This window comes from Lepidochelys kempii, chromosome 8, assembly GCF_965140265.1.
Source record: "Lepidochelys kempii isolate rLepKem1 chromosome 8, rLepKem1.hap2, whole genome shotgun sequence".
Lineage (NCBI taxonomy): Eukaryota > Metazoa > Chordata > Testudines > Cheloniidae > Lepidochelys > Lepidochelys kempii.
This window is the reverse complement of record NC_133263.1, coordinates 85,378,065-85,399,868: the sequence shown is the minus strand read 5'-3', so window position 1 is coordinate 85,399,868 and position 21,804 is coordinate 85,378,065. Positions and strand designations below refer to the sequence as shown.

General features: G+C 39.0%; 1 protein-coding gene across 4 annotated transcripts in view; it reads right to left on the bottom strand.

Moving 5' to 3' along the window:
* Positions 1 to 21,804, bottom strand: part of LRRIQ3 (leucine rich repeats and IQ motif containing 3) — a 100,555-nt gene that overhangs the window by 32,296 nt on the left and 46,455 nt on the right. For all 4 annotated transcript variants that reach the window (XM_073357335.1, XM_073357334.1, XM_073357336.1 and 1 more), the window contains 2 exons: positions 14,123 to 14,291; positions 5,075 to 5,213 (listed from right to left, as the gene is read on the bottom strand). In XM_073357335.1, coding sequence (XP_073213436.1) covers positions 5,075 to 5,213; positions 14,123 to 14,291 — 308 coding nt within the window. The remainder of the gene's footprint in view (positions 1 to 5,074; positions 5,214 to 14,122; positions 14,292 to 21,804) is intronic.

The window sequence follows — 21,804 nt, the reverse complement described above, 5'->3', positions numbered from 1 at the left end:
ATTGCAGCAAGGGAGGTTTAGGTTGGACATTAGGAAAAACTTCCTAACTGTCAGAATAGTTAATCATTTGAATAAATTACATAGGAAGGTTGTGGAATCTCCATCATTGGAGATTTTTAAGAGCAGGTTGGACAAACCCCTGTTACAGATGGTCTAGAGATAGTACTTAGTCCAGCCTTGAGTTCAGGGGACTGGACTAGATGACCGCTCAAGATCCCTTCCAGTTCTATGATTCTATGTTCAGCTCATGCACTCCCTCAGAGCTTTACAGTGCCAAGGAACATAGTAAGAAGCATGAAGTGAATTTTTTGGCCTTTGTGGCTTTCATTTAAGGACTTCATGTTATTTTTATGCAATAATTGCATTTGCAAAATAGCCATGGTCACAAAAGAATTTTTTGTTTTACCTGTTTTCTGATCAAATCCACTTCTTACATGAGTGCCAGTCACATTGCTTCATTTACAGATAAAATAACTTTTAGTACTATAAGAACTGCAGAGCCAATATGCACTAGTTGCATAGGAGCATGCTATATTTTGTTCTGCCTCATGCATCATCTTGCAAAGCAAGACATATGCTGAATATAGAATATTTATGTGTTGACAATGTATGAGGGTAAAAAGAAAATGGCTTGATTTCAAGACACTTGAAGTGCTGTCAGTTTAAAAAAATCTTGTTTTGATTTGAAAATTGAGCAAATTTGTTACAGAGTGACTTAAGGAGAATAAATATCAAACACCAAAATGTCATTTTACAGAATCATTTTTGTAATCATAATCATATAAGAGGTAAACATAAACATTCTCTCTTTTCAACCTGAAAAGGGGTTTTTGTGGATGAAAACAAGAGAAATGTTTACATGAAGTTTCCTTTTGAAGAATATATAGCTATATGTCAGTGAAAAAATACATGAGTTTTACCTAAGATTTGTGGCAAATAATGTAGATCAAGCTCATGTCTCATATTTCAGATATTTTTCCCCCTGCCATCCTCAATACAATAATCCTTTGACTATGTCAACAGGAATAGTTCAGTATGTCTACTAGGATGTTCTCTTACTCTTTGAGGTATGTGAGAATTCAAAAATAATTTTCTTGAAATCATTATTTTCATTAAGAGGGACTCCCGACATACATATAAGGCAGACAGAGTGGCCTCCTGTGTTTATTTAGCACATCACTTACTGAGTCAACATTTCCTTATGTATACTCGATATTTTAAATGTCTACAATGCTTTAAAGACTTTGTTCAGTAAGAAGATATACACATTATTTTGATTTCCTGGAATGATCACACCACTGTGGTTGCACAAGTCTCTTATGAAAGCTCTCAGCCTACATTGCATACAACCAATCGTAACTTAAATTAGCCACTTGAATTAACAGAGTAACTAATAGCAGCAGTAGGTTGTACTGGGGAGCAATTAAATACAATAAAATATCATCAATTATATTAAAATAAGAAGCACCGCAAAATGCAACTGGTCAAAGTACTGACAAGGTCCTTTAAATAATTTACAAACTTGACATTAGACTTTGAGTAAAAAAGTCCCCTGAAAACCCATGTTTGAGGAAGATAAAAATTGTTGATGTTAGAGGGCACCATATTCTCCATAATTTCACCATTCAAATAAAAATTAAAGGTTATGATATTAAGAGAGACAAGGAAGCTGAGGTAATATCTTTTATTGGACCAACTTACATTGGTGAGAGAGACAAGCTTTGAAGCTACACAGAGCTCTTGTTAAGGTCTGGGAAAGGCACAATGGCTATGTCTACTAGCAACTGAATGACAAAATGTTTGTCTTTCAGAGGTGTTAAAAAACACCTCCCCTGCACCAAAAGACAAAAGTTTTGCAGATGACAAGCACTGGTGGGAACAGCGTTTTGTGGGCAAGAATGCTCTCCTGCTGACACAGCTAATGCCACTCTTTGGGGGTAGAAGTTTTTCTCAGCAGGCGAGCCGACAAACAGTGGCTACACTGTGTGCCTTTTAGTGGCACAGAGGTAATGACACAGCTGTGTTGCTAGAAGCTGCATAGTGTAGACATAGCCTAAGTGTGTCACAGCTAAATACAAGATCAAACAGATAGTTTAGTGTAAGTAGTTAGCACATATTTTAAGGGACCATTCAAGGTGAAGTAGCCCATTAGCACCTCTGCAGACATAGGACAAAAAGGGGAGTTAGTTGGTTTCAGGTTCTTGAAATAACCCATAAATCCCATGTCTTTATCAAGACCATGATTTTTAGTGTCTAGCAAAGCTGTGAATTTAAGCTCCCAAGCTTGTCTTTTGAAAGTGTTGTGTAGGTTTTCTTTCAGGATGAGGACTGATAGGTCAGATATAGAGTGATCGCTTTGTGGAAAGTGTTCACCCACTTTCCTGGACACCATGATCAGCTTCAACAATGGAACCATATGGACAAGTATATACAAGAAACCCACAGATCACTGCACCTACCTTCATAGATCCAGTAACCACCCCAAACACACCAAGAAATCTGTTATCTACAGCCAGGCTCTCAAATTCCACAGAATATGCACCAAACAGAAAATCCGGGATATACACCTTAACACACCCAAAACCACCTTCACCAAACAAGAACACTCCACCAGAGAAGTAGGTCACATCATGGAATGGGCAACTGAAATACCCCAAGAGAACCTGATTCATATGGAGATAAACACCCCTCTGAGAATGCATACCTTTAGTTGTCACCTACCACCCCACACTGAAACCCATTCAGAGTATCATCGAACAACTACAATCCATGCTCGATGTGGACACCATCCTGAAATAAATCTTTCCTGAACCCCTTCTAGCTTTTAAATAACCCCTCAACCTCTCCAAGCTCATCATCAGAAGCAAGCTCCTCACAGACAAGGACACACAAACATAAAGTCGCACCAGACCGCTCTGATGGACAAGCACTAGTAGGTGATAAGAGACACACTTTGCCAGTGGGTTTCAGAGATATTTGCTGACAGCAGAGCAATAGTGAAACTCTGGAATTTTCAGTTCTATTTAAAGCTCTCGATGGGAGTGTGCTCTAGTGGGCACAGATTCTTCTGCCTGTTCCCCCTAAGCTTGATCCCTCCTGCCCTTTTCCCCTCCCACCTGCCTCTGTCTCTGCCCTGGCTCCTTTTTCCAGTTTCATTTTCCTTGCCTAACCAATCTCCATCCCTCAGGATTCTCATCCCAATACCAGTATCCTTGACCACCTAGTCTAGTTTCCCCACGTTGCCTCACTATCCAAGTACCAGTTCTCCCCCCCACCCCCACCCCACACACTCTCAGTTTCTCCCTTTCCCTACACCCAGTCTCAGTTCCTACCTCCTGGCTCTGCATCCAGTCTGTCTCTTTTCCCACACTGGCTTTCACTCCTTGTCTTCCCTCCTCAGGCTCCTCATCCAGTCTCAGTCTCCCCACCTACCTCATCCTCAGTTTGTTGCCCTGATCTCTCTTTTCCCTGGCTTCTTCTCCCAGTTTCTTTGCCTAGCCATCCCCCAGTCTTCTCCTGCACCCTAACTCCTTATCAGATCTGTTTCCCCTTCCTCCTGCCCTCATTCTCATTCCCTCACACACTGTTTTCTGGTCCCAGGATCCTTGTTCAGACATTCTCAGTCCCCTCAGTTCCCCCAGTTCATTGTACAATTTCCATGTTCCCAAGAGCAAAATTGAATTCCAGTCCCAGTCTCCTTGCTCAACCAGTCCCAGCCTCTCCAGGTCTAATTACAGTCTCTCCTCCCAGCTCGTTTCTTTCCTTTCACCTCCAGTCCCAGTCTCACCAGACAACTTCTTCTTCCATACTGCCAGAGTGCGAGTAAAAGAGTCATTGAGAGCACAGGAGAAATAGACTACTGCTCTCACTCCCAGTGCGCAGCCCCAGTCTGACCCAGAGCAGCAATTACCGGGAAAGTCAGGTTCCCAGACCAGTCTCCCTCCCTGGGCTTCTCATCTAGGCTCATTGTCCGTGCCTCCCCTTGCTCCTTGTCCCAAACTCTTTGCTGAGCCAGTGCCAGTTCTTCCCCCACACTCTAGCCTCTTTCCAGATCTGTTCCCGAGTTCTCCACTGGTTCCCAGGCTCGGTCTTCTTGCCCAGCCAGTCCTCCTAATTCCCAGACCCAGTCTCTACCACCCCCATGAGCCTCCAGGCCTGGTCCACACCACCAAGGCTCCTTGTCCAACTCTACTCCCCCAGCCTTCCCCTGCAACACCCTAGGTCTGGCTCTTGTCTCCTTTTCATTTGAATCAAATCGCCTCCTCCTCCACACTGTCTGGGAGAAGTCATTGAGAACACAGGAGAGGCAGGCTCTGTGCTCCCAGTTCCACTGTTTGGCCCATCCTCAGTTCAGAGCAGTCATTACTGGGACAGGCCTGTTTTGCTCCAATAGACCTAGGCTGGAGAGAATGTGCTCAATCATTCATCGGAGCTGTGAGGGGATGGAGAATGCTCCGTTGCTCTGCAGGGATCATCCATGCATAGTATGCTCAATGAGGATGGAATCTTCAGAGATTTTAGCTGTTAAACTCTAGCAAGTCTCCACAGAGCATGTGTGAAGTACAATTTCTTAAAATATTCCAAAGGCTTGTAAATTGGCCAAATGTTGGTGGATTTTTGATGGGGCAACAAAAGACACATTCCTGACACAAAGGTCACCCCCCTGCCAAATTTCAAGTCCCTGTTCCAAAGAATGGGGGCAGTAGAGCTGTTCAAAGAAAGGGTTACCAGAATTTTTTAACATAGGCAAGACAATGTATTGCTCCCTAGACTCATTCTTGCAAATGGCTGAACTGTTTTGATTGAATTTTTTTAAAAAATTACAGCTTGAGTCAGACACACAGATGGAAGAAGTTAGCCTGAATAATTAAAGTTTGGCAAAGTTATAAGCAACTGAAAATAGGGTCTGATAATGTGAAGTATCAAGCAACTTTAATTAGAAGTGACACTACCAGCCCCACCTAGAATAAATAACTAATATGGTTGCTAAAATCTTTCCAAGTAGCTTTTTCTCATTTACGGTTAGTTAGATTTTTTATTTTATATAGTATTACAAAAGGATCACATTACTAACCCTTCCTCCATGGAATTCTATGTTGCCCTAGTTTATTCTTTTTTTTTTTTCTCAATGTGGGTGAAATGGAGAAAACTGGTTGTTTTTTTCTTCTCAGACATAAAACAGGAAGCTTTTTAAAATTATTCATATAGGATACCTGTTAACAAAACAAATATTATTTTAATTAAACATGTCATTATAATCAAGAAAATGAAGACTTGTAGCAATAATACAGCATATATTACTTTTTCCTATAAATAATTAGATATCTATACACTTTTTTACCGATTTGACAAAAAAAAACCTCCTTTTTTTGTGGGATGATACCCCTTTTTTGCAAGACTATTTGTTACTAGGCAGAGTCTCTCTTTGCTTGGCTAGGTGCATACTTGTTCCAACCCCACACCTCTAATCCTGAAAAAAATTCCAGCTGTTAGTCTAAACAACTCTTCACTCATCATATGTTATACCAAGATGCATTCCTTTGCAGTTTTTCAGTAAAAAGGGCACTTTATCTTTAGCAGTGTGAGCAAACAAGGAGCCCTAAAGAACAGTTTATGATATTCTCAGCTTTTTAAGTGAATACAGTGCTTGCTTGTAAAACACATTTGAAGCTCACACCCTTATGTATCCACAGAACTGGTACATGATACACAGTAGCAATTCATGACACGGTGTCATGCAAATGTGTGTAATTCTTGACCTACTATTTCCAACTCTTGGGTGAGAGGTGGTTTTTGTTTCTGTGCCCACTGGCATTCTGGCTTTTTTGCTGAGACTGTCATACAAGGATGCCAATTGATACTAACTGAGGTGATGCATTTTATGATGTAGATACCAGCCAACCGGAAATTGGACTGAAACTCATTTCTCGTACACTGCCAAACAATTATCAGATAACATTTTTCTCTCACTTCTCAAGTGAGCCAGATCCAAACTAGTGACCCACAGTCAGTTGAAAAGGATTGGTAATGAGAAACGTAACCTAAATTATCCAGTGCACCAGGCTTATCATAGAATCATATACTCATAGAATATCAGGATTGGAAGGGACCTCAGGAGGTCATCTAGTCCAACCCCCTGCTCAAAGCAGGACCAATCTCCAACTAAATCATCCCAGCCAGGGCTTTGTCAAGCCTGACCTTAAAAATATCTAAGGAAGGAGATTCCACCACCTCCCTAGGTAACACATTCCAGTCTTTCACCACCCTCCTAGTGAAAAAGTTTTTCCTAATATCCAACCTAAACCTCCCCCACTGCAACTTGAGACCATTACTCCTTGTTCTGTCATCAGCTACCACTGAGAACAGTCTAGATCCATCCTCTTTGGAACCCCCTTTCAGGTAGTTGAAAGCAGCTATCAAATCCCCCCTCACTCTTCTCTTCCGCAGACTGAACAATCCCAGTTCCCTCAGCCTCTCCTCATAAGTCATGTGTTCCAGTCCCCTAATCATTTTTGTTGCCCTCCGCTGGACTCTTTCCAATTTTTCCACATCCTTCTTGTAGTGTGGGGCCCAAAACTGGACACAGTGCTCCAGATGAGGCCTCACCAATGTCAAATAGAGGGGAACGATCACATCCCTCGATCTCCTGGCAATGCCCCTACATATGCATCCCAAAATGCCATTGGCCTTCTTGGCAACAAGGGCACACTGTTGACTCATATCCAGCTTCTCATCCACTGTAACCCCTAGGTCCTTTTCTGCAGAACTGCTGCCTAGCCATTCGGTCCCTAGTCTGTAGCGGTGCATGGGATTCTTCCATCCTAAGTGCAGGACTCTGCACTTGTCCTTGTTGAACCTCATCAGATTTATTTTGGCCCAATCCTCTAATTTGTCGAGGGCCCTCTGTATCCTATCCCTACCCTCCAGCGTATCTACCTCTCCTCCCAGTTTAGTGTCATCTGCAAACTTGCTGAGGGTGCAATCCACACCATCCTCCAGATCATTAATGAAGATATTGAACAAAACCGGCCCCAGGACTGACCCTTGGGGCACTCCACTTGATACCAGCTGCCAACTAGACATGGAGCCATTGATCACTACCCGTTGAGCCCGACAATCTATCCAACTTTCTATCCACCTTACAGTTCATTCATCCAGCCCATACTTCTTTAACTTGCTGGCAAGAATACTGTGGGAGACCGTGTCAAAAGCTTTGCTAAAGTCAAAGAACAACACATCCACTGCTTTCCCTTCATCCACAGAGCCAGTTATCTCGTCATAGAAGGCAATTAGATTAGTCAGGCATGACTTGCCGTGGTGAATCCATGCTGACTGTTCCTGATCACTTTCCTCTCCTCTAAGTGCTTCAGAATTGATTCCTTGGGGACCTCCTCCATGATTTTTCCAGGGACTAAGGTGAGGCTGACTGGCCTGTAGTTCCCAGGATCCTCCTTCTTCCCTTTTTTAAAGATGGGCACTACATTAGCCTTTTTCCAGTCATCTGGGACTTTCCCCGATCACCATGAGTTTTCAAAGATAATGGCCATCTATAGGTCAGTCAATAAGATATTTGAAAGCTTGAACACATGATTTAATGCACATATTGTACCTTGGGCTTTGCAGAAATGGTGCAGATAGGTTCAGAGGCAGAAGATCCATCCTCATTGCCAAAATGTTGTAGCAACCAGGCAAGGTACTAACAAACTTCAACAGGACTTTATTTTTAAAGTGGAAACCTGTTTACCAAGCTGCTGCTGCACCCTCGGTAGCTCTCACTCCGCCTCCTCAACTCTCCCCCCCCGCTTCCTGTTTCCTGTCCTTTCAGACTCCCAACAGCCAGTGCTCCCAGTTCTAATAATTACAAGCAGCATCTAAACACCACATATGTTTCAACAGTAAGATTGTAAACAATGTCTCTTTAGACAAAACATGATTTCAAGTCTTTAGATGAGAATTTTTTTAAGAAATATATTTCCTATATGTTTCATTTAAATTTATTTTTACTTATGTCGTTTCCCATGTAATCTAGTTATATCAACAGTGATATGCATGCCACTGTCTTCTATAAATTAATTGCTGGATCTAGTTTTCTTTCCATTCTACACAAAAAAAACCTAAACTATACCAAAGGTAAAACAAAACAAAACAACAATTCAGACTTATGACAATGATGTAAGAAAACATATGACTGAGTTTATTTTACACAATTCATTTAAAAGATCATAGTTACTAGTTCATGCTAATGCCAAATTTACACTGTTTCTATTTTTTCCCCCAGTATACCCTATGTCTTATTACTTGTGAAAGGTGCCAATTTACTGCCAAACTCAAACTCCCAATAATGGTGCCACTTGTGATGTGTTATAGGACACTTATCCAAAAGGAACTGGACTGAGATCACCAACTTGTTTCATAAAAAAGCTTAACATGATGGACAATTGGTCACTACCAAACTGGATTAGTTTAGAAGTGATAGTATAAGGTTCTATGTCTTATAACCAAACTTCTAAGCCATCCATTTCCCTCAGAGAAGCATTAAAAAGTAGAAACATACATAGGTTTGACACATAGGATAAACAGGACAGAATACAATCTCTTTCAAGTAAACTAAAGTACCACAATTCAATAAGACACTCCCGTCCAGTAAAAGAAATTCTACAGATTTATTTAAGTAGAGTATCATTAATCAATGGATTTTTTTTTCTATTTGGAACTCAGAGAACACGTTCAGCAACATCTGTAGGTCATCATAAATTTGGGTTTAAGCTTTTGTGTAAAGTTAAATTATAAAAGTCAAAATATACCAAAACTTAGACTCAGTAGTACCTTACTCATGGAAAGAGCCCCACTGATATGAGTCAGGGCTGCAGAATCAGGCCCTTAGCGAGGAAGCAGTTACAACTATATTTTTAGGCATTCTTGGCTCAAAAATGTGGTTTAGTCATCACAGCCAAAAAGAACAATGAAAAACTGTATTTTTACAGTTCAAATACCTCAAGTATAGAATATAACCTGTTTTTCACTAAATAAATACTTTTGTTAATGTTGTTAAGATTACAGAAATACTACTTACTCTGAAGACATCAAGCAACAATTTTCCCTATTGTATCATTATACCCAAATAATTTCTAATGGAGAGTTAGGCAGTAAACATACAATCTATATATACTCTTAGAGTCATGATTCCTTTCTTGTAGGGGTTAGGCCCAGATGCACCTAGAAAATCACAGGAACAACACTACAATCCACAAAGCCTGAGTTAGGTGCCTAGGCTCCCTAAAACTAATGCGGAGACATAGGCAATCCACAGAAGCCAACACACTAGGCAGACAGCCTCCTAAGCTAGCCAATGGGAGATGCAAACAAGAGAAGTGTGTCCTAAGTCATGCCCCTCTCTCAGAGATTGGTACCTAAATCCGAGCTGCAAGGAGGTGCCTATGCCTTTAAAACATTTTCAGTAACAGAACACTTTCAGTATCAGTAGCATTGCATTTATTTCACTGGTTTTGTAAAATCAGACAAAATGCTTGCATATTTCTACATTATATCAACAGACTGATGGCAAGTACATACTTGAGTTTGATTCTTTCTCCTGGAGTTTCATCAGTTATTAATCTGATTCAGTTAGCTTCCTAGATGACTTCTGAAATGCTCACAAATTTTCACCATTATCACTAATATTTCCTTTGAATACTACAGGATGCTTTCTCAATTTAAACCATTTGTTCAGAATTCTGGCACTACTGCTTCACTGCTTTATTAGATTGATAAGTCTGCCTTCATCATGTTCATATTCTTATAATATTTTTCTCTTTCAAGAAATTATAATTTATGTCTATGATTATTCTGGAGCAGTCTTAACGTTATCAGATTAGTATTTTACTTCACAGTTCTAATCTTCCACAGTACTAAGAAAATACAACTACTGAACAATTTAATAGGTGCCATAACTTAAATTAATAAAGGATGTTTTTATTTAGGAATACATTTTAACCAGTTAAAAACAAAAGTTAAACACAACTTGATAAGATACAGTACATACTTTTTCAATTAAAAATCATCATAAATTTGAAGTAAGACATTTTAAAAGTTCAATAAAAATTCGGCAATAAGGAAGAAAATATGGAATAGCATTACAAATTGCTCACTGTAAAACTTGTGGGGCATCACCACTATGCCGAATAACAAGGTATGAAAGTAAAGAAAGCATGTCCTGCTGATAGGCATTGAATTTGAAGATGTGTGCACAGTGTCTCTACAACAACTAAGTGATGCATGGTATAAAGCATCTTTTTGTTTGAGTCCAACTGATGCAGAAGTATTCAGAGGCTGAAAAGCAAACCTGAACACTACAAGGTCAATGGTTGTTACATTCTTTTACAACAAACCAAGCCTAACTTTGACTTTGAGTGTTAATCCTGGCTTGGGAAGCAAGTGCTGGCAGTTTATGTTGGTGGTTTGGATTCTCTGATTAAGTTGTACAAGAAAGAGAGCAGAGACGTCTCAATAGCCTAATCAAGGTTGGAATCTTATTATGACATTCTGAGTTTCCCAGAGCAACTAAATTGTTAGTAAGACCCTTTCAAGAGGCTGGTGGTAAGATTTTTTTAATATCAGGATAGCTAACAAATAGTAATTTTTCTGGTTAATAATTTGTTTTTGTAATATTTTCTTTTACTGTATGTTTGCAACACATATGGAGGTGATAGCCACATAAATTGCACAGCAGAGCGATAATTAGTTTATCCTGCTCCCCCAAATGTCAGAAGATTGAACAGTTTCAAACAGCCATTAGCTTTTATAATCCATCTTACTGGAGAAACATTTCCTCCTTCCTCTTAAAGGAAAATTCCCCTCCCCCACCCCAGAGTATGCAAATTCACAGGGTAAGAATCAATTCTCACTGAATAAACTGAAATACATATTTTGTAAATAATCAGTATTTCTGAAACTAGTGGTGGAGGCAGCCATTTTATTGAAAAGTAGTGTCATCTGCAATAATGATGACTGTGATCTGCAGTAATAATGGCTTAACAATCACAAGAACTATTTCAGTATGTATAAACATTAAATATATATGTTCTAAGAAAACTGAAAAAAAAATGTACAACCTTACACCAGGCTCCAACAGTAGTAATGTCAAAAATGACACGTTCTCAACAAAATGTCCACCTCTAGCATTATTCTATAAAATGCCAATCTTAATTAACTGTGAAAAAAGAATATTTTATAGTTCATTTGCGATTAAAAGTGTTTTTACCTCTTAAAAATGTAAATGTTAGGCTAAGGAAAATGAGTGCAGTTTTCCTTTAATTCTCTCTAATTCTTAAAATCACTTTTTATTAACAGCTCATCTACATTTGTTGTAAACTAAATGTTTAATTTTGTTACACTTTTTAAAGAGAAAAGGTTGTGTGTACAGACACTAACCTAACTATGTCCATTTATTAAACCATTCAACTCAAGATTCTTAGGGCAGTGCTTTTAGAAGATTTCTGTAAATCAACATAAGCAGAACCAAGATTGTAACAGAAGCGAAAACTCCAGTGGCTAATTTCAGAGGAAGTTCTGTTAGCATCAGTGGAATTCCACTTGCTTAAAGTATCATAGAATATCAGGGCTGGAAGGGACCTCAGGAGGTCATCTAGTCCAACCCCCTGCTCAAACAAAGCAGGACCAACCCCCAATTTTTACCTCAGATCCCTCAATGGACCCCTGAACTCACAACCCTGGGTTTAACAGGTCAATGCTCAAACCACTGAGCTATCCCTCTGTACAGTTGTATTTGGCCTCAAGAGTCTGACTCATCAACACTTGTGGAAGAATCATCAGCTCAAGGTGTTTGAAATTCACTGCACTTTGTCATCACATTCTCACTGTTTTATGGAATTTTCCATTCTGATCTGTGCTGGGGATGATTAATATTGAAAAAAAAAGACATGCCATGTAACAGAAAAGATATGTAAAAATTTAAAATACTATACATTTAGAATAGTACTTTTCATAGACTTATGAAATGACAAAATGCCTTAGATTCTGGGCCTGAGCCTCATTTACACTAAGGCCCTGACATGGTAAAAGAGTTTTAGTGTGGTATAAAGAACTTTAGTACAAATTAGAATCAGGTCCTCTATGTACAGTGATCATATCATCCACCACTAAAATGTATCTATCTCTGGAGTGCAAACCAAGCAGCCACTCTGCTGAAAGACACAACCTTCATCAGCAGTTTCCCCTGTGAAAATTTCCTTTTCCAAAGTTCAGAACTTTATTTATTTATGGGCATTTCTATGGAGATTTGCTATATTCATTCTAGACCAGTGCAAAAAGCACTGCTAGATTAAGGGATCAGTGACAGTTTTAAAGTTCAATAACTCACATACGATCAGAGCTAGAAATTAATGCTGTATATCATAGGCAAGTTTTTTCCACTGTTACATATCATGTGTATCTAGCGCCGGCATGTCATAGAATCCTGGAACTTGAAATCATATTATTCTGGCTACTTGTTTGCTTTTCCTTTCACTTCCACTCCCTTATTTCAACACGTTATTAAGCTAAAATTAGAGTTGTATACATCTGAAACCTTTGAACCTATCGTTCAAATGTTATAACCCATTGACTGAAAGGCCAAACTCCCACAGATCTTGAAGAAAGAAGGATCACACCAATAAAGCATTAACCGTTTCATGTTCACCAGATATTATCTCTTAAAATCATCTTAAAATCTAACTGCAGAAAACAGTAAAACGGTAATAAGAATGATTTGATTTTAAGGTTGGATATCTCAACTACCAGGGATGGAAATATAGCGTGAACTTCTCTAATTACTGCTCCTAGACCAGTGACCGGAAAGGAAAGGGTTAGATCTATGGCTTTCACTGGAAAACAGATGACAAGGAAAGATTGTTTAAGGCTATAAAACTGGTTATTAAAGGAGCTCTGTGTCAGGTCCAGGATAAAAGAAACACAAAAAGCTAGAATCAGATAAGGAAATTTACAGGCAGTATCAGATTGTTGGCAACTGACAAGTACTTTTCCTGACTCTTGGGGTGCCTGCAGCTATGATTGGAACCACCTCTGGTAATGTATGATTTTTTTTTTTTAGTTCAAATTAACAAGATAGATGGTTTAAAAATAATCAAAATAACATTAAGAAATTGTTCCACATGAAATTAATTCAGCAATTATATTTAAAGTTGTAATATACAACCATATTTACGGTATAAAGAGAGGCTATTTTGTTTTTAACTCCAAAAAGAAAAGACTCCTGATTCTCTTCTATGAGGAGGAAAACTACAGATATGTGAAAAAGTGGGACAGTGGCATTCTATGTAGTATCTGACAAAAGTAAGAAAGCACAGAGAAAGCAGGAAAACAGAGAAAATTCTATTTGTTAAAAGGAAACAAATATGCTCTTCTATTTGTACAAGTGGGTTTTCTAATGCTCTTTTGTAACACAGAATAGCAGCATTATACCTTTAAACTGTGTGAAAAGATATGAAAAAGATATTTAAATAATGGAAGTGCAATGAATGGCATGTAGTTTTTACAAAATTGCACAGCACTAACAATTAACATGGTATAATATTTAGAGCTATAGTATGTACACTAAACATTAGCATTCCTGTCTTTATCATCCATTTGTATCACACATCAGCATTTCACATTATTTGTTCTGGACATGCAGAAAGAAAGACAAGATGTGAGGGGTGTGGTTTAATTAGGCCATAACTTTATCAGCTTATTTCATCTGGGAACTATCCAGCAATATACTGTGCAGTGCAGGTAATGATTCCTTCCTTAATCATTTCTACCTGGTAGAGGGCTGCCATCATCCTTCCATAGCTGTTCCCCAGCCATCTGCTGGGATCGCACCACCCTTTCCTTACTTCTTTCCCCCCTCTAAGTCTAAACAAAGACCATTCTGTCTTTGAGGTTGTAGGGATTGCAACATAGCTTGTAAAACAGAACCTTAAATGTCAATAACAAAGTTTTTCAATAGATGCTCTTTATTCTTAACAGATTTTCCTGGAATATTTAGAATGATCCTTGGTGCTATATGCAGAGTCCAGATTTTTCTGAAAATAGTTATTAAATTAATATTTAATAGTACACTTACTTGTTTCCCAGATGTAAGCTTTTTCTCCTCAGTATTCTGTTCTGGTTTAATGATGTGATATATAAAGCTTTTACTATCACATACTGGAAGTGTGCTTTGACTGTAAATTTGTTTTGCTCTATCTCTGATATAATGTCTCTGCAGAAGAACTTCATCCAAAGGAATTTTGCTGTAAAAACAGAACTTCTGATACTTTAGTTCACAGGAAATAAAAATGTAGATACTTCTGAATGACTGAATAATCCAGACAATTGATTCTTTTATTGTTGCTAAAGAACAAAGTGAACCACAATACTTATAATTTCCTCCTGTACATCATTATTACTTAAGAAGAAAGAAAAAGAAAGGGGAATTATATGCCGAAAACAATGTTAATTAAATATTTAGATTGAAACCTTATTGACATAAAAGACAGAAAATGCACGGTTAAGATTCCCACTTCTAACTTAACTTGGTTCCCTAGCTGATGTATGCAGTAAAATAAGATATTTTACAACATACAAAATAAGAAAAGCTGGAAAGGCCCTGGAGTTAAATGCAAGTCTCGCAGTTGTATTAAGAACAGGAGTACTTGTGGCACCTTAGAGACTAACAAATTTATTAGAGCATAAGCTTTCGTGGCCTACAGCCCACTTCATCGGATGCATAGTATTAAGAGGGTCTTCAGAAGGGAAAAAAGCAAGGAAAGGTGTATTGTGCTGATTGGCTGAGGTGAAAGAGAAGTAAGAAAAAGGCCTATAAAAAAAGGCTGCAGGGCCTAACAAATTAATCCATGTTAGATTCCATTCAGGTCAAGATTTTGGAAAAAGCTTTCTAATGTTGTAAAACTGGGTCTTTAGAAGTGGTGTCTAGCTGTATAGATATTACCTAATTTTTATTAGCTAAACTTGTAAATCAAATACATTAATTTATGTTTTTGCGAGTTAAAATATAAATTTTGATATACACAATGGATTTCCGACTTTTGGTGCCACAAGTACTCCTTTTGATTTTTAAATGACTCTACAACTATAATTCCATGCTATATATAATTAATTACATTTAGGTTTGGCACAATTAGTTTTTTTGATCATTTTGACTTCTAAAATTTATTTTTAAACTTTTTTTAGATTTTTAGCTATTTCAATTTTCATAGCTATAGAAAGTTAGGGGGGTATCAGAAAATAATTTAGTGACAGACACTGAGATTCAAAAAGTTAACGTTTTACAACCACTAAAATATTAACACAAATTGTCGAAATCACATCAAAATATACAAATAAATATCCTTAAATCTAATTCTAATAAATTCTCAAGCAGCATTTTTATAACTTTGCCTGTCTGTAAATTTTGATTATTATCAATGGAAATATTTTTGTCTATGTATGTATAATGAAAATCAATGTTTACAGATAGTTACCAAAAAAAATCTAATCCTTCCAAGCTTAATTATATTTACATTCACTTTAAGGATACTTTACACTGTCAGGTTTCAGAGTAACAGCCGTGTTAGTCTGTATTCGCAAAAAGAAAAGGAGTACTTGTGGCACCTTAGAGACTAACCAATTTATTTGAGCATAAGCTTTCGTGAGCTACAGCTCACTTCATCGGATGCATACTGTGGAAACTGCAGAAGACATTATATCAACATCTGATGAAGTGAGCTGTAGCTCACGAAAGCTCATGCTCAAATAAATTGGTTAGTCTCTAAGGTGCCACAAGTCCTCCTTTTCTTTTTGCGAATACAGACTAACACGGCTGTTCCTCTGAAACCTATATACACAGAGACCATGAAACAATACCTCCTCCCACCCCACTCTCCTGCTGGTAATAGCTTATCTAAAGTGATCACTCTCCTTACAATGTGTATGATAATCAAGTTGGGCCATTTCCAGCACAAATCCAGGTTTTCTCACCCTCCGCCCCCCCACACACAAACTCACTCTCCTGCTGGTAATAGCCCATCCAAAGTGACCACTCTCTTTACAATGTGTATGATAATCAAGGTGGGCCATTTCCAGCACAAATACAGGTTTTCTCACCCCACTCCTTTTTTCCAAAAACCACACACACAAACTCACTCTCCTGCTGGTAATAGCTTATCCAAAGTGACCACTCTCCTTACAATGTGTATGAAAATCAAGGTGGGTCATTTCCAGCACAAATCCAGGTTTTCTCACACACACACCCCCAAAAAAACACACACACACACAAACTCACTCTCCTGCTGGTAATAGTTCATCCAAAGTGACCACTCTCCCTACAATGTGCATGATAATCAAGGTGGGTCATTTCAAGCACAAATCCAGGTTTTCTCACACACACCCCCCCCCCACACACACACAAACTCACTCTCCTGCTGGCAATAGCTCATCCAAACTGACCACTCTCCTTACAATGTGTATGATAATCAAGGTGGGCCATTTCCAGCATAAATCCAAGTTTAACCAGAACGTCGGGGGGGGGGGGGGAGAACAAGGGGAAATAGGCTACCTTGCATAATGACTTAGCCACTCCCAGTCTCTATTTAAGCCTAAATTAATAGTATCCAATTTGCAAATGAATTCCAATTCAGCAGTTTCTTGCTGGAGTCTGGATTTGAAGTTTTTTTGTTTTAAGATAGCGACCTTCATGTCTGTAATTGCATGACCAGAGAGATTGAAGTGTTCTCCGACTGGTTTATGAATGTTATAATTCTTGACATCTGATTTGTGTCCATTTATTCTTTTACGTAGAGACTGTCCAGTTTGACCAACGTACATAGTAGAGGGGCATTGCTGGCACATGATGGCATATATCACATTGGTGGATGTGCAGGTGAACGAGCCTCTGATGGTGTGGCTGATGTTATTAGGCCCTGTGATGGTGTCCCCTGAATAGATATGTGGGCACAGTTGGCAACGGGCTTTGTTGCAAGGATAGGTTTCTGGGTTAGTGGTTCTGTTGTGTGGTATATGGTTGTTGGTGAGTATTTGCTTCAGGTTGGGGGGCTGTCTGTAGGCAAGGACTGGCCTGTCTCCCAAGATTTGTGAGAGTGTTGGGTCATCCTTCAGGATAGGTTGTAGATCCTTAAGAATGCGTTAGAGGGGTTTTAGTTGGGGACTGAAGGTGACGGCTAGTGGCGTTCTGATATTTTCTTTGTTAGGCTTTTTTGTTATTTTCTTTGTTATACTGTCAGTGTGGTGTGAAGGGGCTGTAATGTAAATGAAACTCAGACTCACTGTGTATTGTAAACATGAGCTCCTTTTTCCAAAGCTGATCCAACTCCCACTGAGATCAACTGAGAGGTCCCCCATTGATTTAAATGGATTTGGGCCCTAAATATAGGGTTCTCTTCTCTTTGTTTCAGGCCCTATATTGTATTTCTACCTGTCATGTGGAAAAGTCAGCCTGTTGTCCAACCATGACACTGTACAACTCAGAAGATAGTAGATAATTTCAAATGCATATGTAAGGCTACAATTCTGTCAGGGAGGTCACAGATTCCATGACTTTCTGGGATCTCCAGGACTTCTTCTGGGACAGGGCTGGAGCAGCTGTCAGCCCCGGGCAGCCTAAACAGCTGACCAATAGTCAGCAACAGGCCACCAGAACAGCGATCCCCAGCCTGCCAGAGCAGCAGCTGAAGATGGGCCTGACCTTGATGCAGGAGCAGCCATGGGGCTGAAGCAGCTGCAAGCCCTGGCAGCGTTTTGTTTGTCCCTCCTCCCGTCACAGGCTTCCATTAATTTTTGTTTATTGCCCGCGACCTGTCCATGGCTATTACTAAAAATACCTGTGACAAAATCAAAGTCTTATGCATAAAGCCCAAAGTGTTGTTAAATTTTATTAATAAATATTCTGATAACAACTCACACTCTGAAAGCAAGCCCCTGATCCAAATTTAGTGTCAATTTACATCCCCGATCTAACTAACTAGGAAAAAGATCTCCAAATAACTGTACAAATTCCAGTGATATGGTATGTTGTGAGTTTTCTATTTAATGCATTGAACAAAACAAGAAAAAATATATTTACCTCTTGTAACAGGGTGCAGGGTTACAGTTTTGAACTCATTCAAAAAGGACATTTTCAGAGGAACAGGCTTGAGACAAATTAATTTACATCTGTGGGGAATGAAGAGGGGATTTGGAAGGGAAAACGTAATATTTATGTTGATCGTAGGATCAGCAAAAACAAGCTTTTGCTTACCACTGGTTTTCTTTTTATAACAGAGGGCAAATGGGGGCACCATCCACTATCACTGACTTCAATGGGATTTTGTATCAGCACTTAAGGTTATGTCTTCACTACAAAACAAAATAATTTGTATTTTTACATCAAGAAAACCCTAGTGGAGACAAGGGATAAGAAGTCTTAATGTCAATGTAGCTAGTCAAAATCAACCCCCAAAACCCCCCCACACCTGTGCAGTTTTAGCTTCTTCTGATCTTCCTTCTTAGTTATTTTGCTTCCTTTTCTGTCCCTACTTCCCTTACACAAAATAAGCAAACAGAAAATAACAAACCAGTAACCACTTTGTCTGTTCTCCAGCCACCACACTTAAAACTCACTTAAAATCACTACCAGTATTTCAAAGTAATCAGCTGTGCACAGAGCCTGCTTGACTACACCACTGTGACAGTTGGATCACAGAAACCCCCTGGGTAGTTGCCTTCAGATGTGCCAAGACTACTTTTGCCCCTGCTTTCCTGCCCAGTCAGCTTAGGACTTCAGTGCCCTGCCTGGTTTGAGCCAGGCCCATTAGCCTGCTGCAAACCCAGACCCAGGTCTGAACCACATCCCCTAACAGCTGTAGGCTCAATGGAAAGCAGCTTACAGAAGTGTTCCAGTCTTTAACACTCAGATACCCAACTTCCAATGGGATCCAAACCCCAAATAAATCTGTTTTACCCTGTATAAAGTTTATACAAGGTAAACTCATAAATTGGTTGCCTTCTATAACACTGATAGAGAGATATGCACAGCTGTTTCCCCCCTCCCCAAGTATTAATACATACTCTGGGTTAATTAATAAGTAAAAAGTGATTTTATTAAGTACAGAAAGTAGGATATAAGTGGTTCCAAGTAGTAACAGACAAAACAAAGTGAATTACCGAGCAAAATAAAATAAAACACACCAGTCTAAGTCTAGTATAGTAATAAAAACTGAATACAGATAAAAGAAAAGGAATACTTGTGGCACCTTAGAGACTAACCAATTTATTTGACCATAAGCTTTTGTGAGCTACAGCTCACTTCACTGGATGCATGTAGTGGAAAATACAGTGGGGAGATTTTATATACACAGAGAACATGAAACAATGGGTGTTACCGTACAGACTGTAACAAGAGTGACCAGGTAAGGTGAGCTATTACCAGCAGGAGAGCAGGGGTGTGGGAGTGGGGAAGAATTGCCACTATTAGGTCTGCCATGTACATTGGCCAAACTGGACAGTCTCTACGTAAAAGAATAAATGGACACAAATCAGACGTCAAGAATTATAACATTCAAAAACCAGTCGGAGAACACTTCAATCTCTTTGGTCATTCGATTACAGACCTAAAAGTGCCAATTCTTCCCTAAAAACCTTCAAAAACAGACTCCAAAGAGAGACTGCTGAATTGGAATTAATTTGCAAACTGGATAAAATTAACTTAGGCTTGTATAAAGACTGGGAGTGGATGTGTCATTACACAAAGTAAAACTATTTCCCCATGTTTATTCTCTCCTGCCCCCCCTCCCCCTCACTGTTCCTTACATGTTCTTGTAAACTGCTGGAAATGGCCCACCTTGATTATCACTACTCCCTCCCCCGCTTCCCCCCGCTCTCCTGCTGGTAATAGCTCACCTTACCCGATCACTCTTGTTACAGCGTGTATGGTAACACCCATTGTTTCATGTTCTCTGTGTATATAAAATCTCCCCACTGTATTTTCCACTACATGCATCTGACGAAGTGAGCTGTAGCTCACGAAAGCTTATGCTCAAATAAATTGGTTAGTCTCTAAGGTGCCACAAGTACTCCTTTTCTTTTTTCGGATACAGACTAACATGGCTCCTACTCTGAAACCTGAATACAGATAAAATCTCACCCTTAGAGATGTTTCAATAAGTTTCTTTCACAGACTGAAGCTGGACACCTTGCTAGTCTGGGCACAATCCTTTCCTCTGGTACAGCCCTTGTTCCAGCTCAGGTGGTAGCTAGGGGATGTCTCATGATGGCTCCTTCTCCTTGTTCTGTTCCACCCAGTTATACATCTTTTGCATAAGGCAGGAATCCTTTGTCCCTCTGGGTTCCCACCCCTCCTTCTCAGTGGAAAAGCATGAGGTTAAAGATGGATTCCAGTTCAGGTGACATGATCACATGTCCTGTGAGACCCCAAACCTTCATTCCTCCCAGCCTGACTCACAGGAAGGCCTGCCTGCAAACAGAGCCATCAACAGTCAATTGTCCTGGTTGATGGGAGCCATCAAGATTCCAAACCACCATTAATGGCCCGCACTTTGCATAACTACAATAGGCCCTCAAGAGTTATATTTCATATTTTTATTTTCCGATACAAGAGTGATGCATTTATACAAATAGGATGACTACACTCAGTAGATTATAAGCTTTGTAATGATACCTTACAAGAGACCTTTTGCATGAAGCATATTTTAGTTTCATTATATTCACACTCATACTTTTATAAAATCATATAGAGCGCGTCACACCTCTGGACATAGTTTTTCAGGTAATAAAGGTGAGGTAGTATCTGACTGAAATATCCAAAGAAGGACTAGAACAAATTGATAAATTAAGGAAGAACAAGTTACAATGCTCCGATGAAGTGAGCTGTAGCTCACGAAAGCTTATGCTCAAATAAATTGGTTAGTCTCTAAGATACCACAAGTACTCCCAAAAATAAAAGGAGTACTTGTGGCACCTTAGAGACTAACCAATTTATTTGAGCATGAGCTTTCGTGAGCTACAGCTCACTTCATCGGATGCATACCGTGGAAACTGCAGCAGACTTTATATACACACAGAGAATATGAAACAATACCTCCTCCCACCCCACTGTCCTGCTGGTAATAGCTTATCTTTTTGTAAATACAGACTAACACAGCTGTTACTCTGAAAAAAATGCTCAGATAGTTTTTAGCCAAGATTATTGAAAGAACTTAAGAAGGAAGTGGCTGAGTTGCTAACAAAAATAAACAATCTCTTATTAAAATCAACTGCTATACTGGAGGGCTGGAAGATACAAATGTTCTACCTATTTTTAAGGCACAAGTGGTGATCCTGGGAATTACAGACAAGTGGGACTTACTTCAGTACCAGGTAAACTGGTTGAACAATCATTAAAAGCAGAATTATAATATACCTAGATGATCATGATATGCTAGAAACAAAAAAAAAAAAAAAAAAACCAGCTTCTGATAAAGAAAAAGAAAAGCCTCACTATTTACTATTAGAGTTTTCTAAATGCATTAACAAAATAGTCTGTAAAGGAGAACTGGTTTATATAATTTACTCGGATATACACAAAACTTTTGTCAAAGACTTATTAATGATCTGTAACAGGCAGGAAGTAGCGAGGTAGCAAAACTTGCAGATGACAAAAAATTATTTGGGTTAGTAAAATCAACAGAAAACTGAGTAATTTCAGGGGGACCTATCGAAGATGTATAAATGGACAGCAGATGAAATGGACAGTGTTGATAAATGCAAACTGAT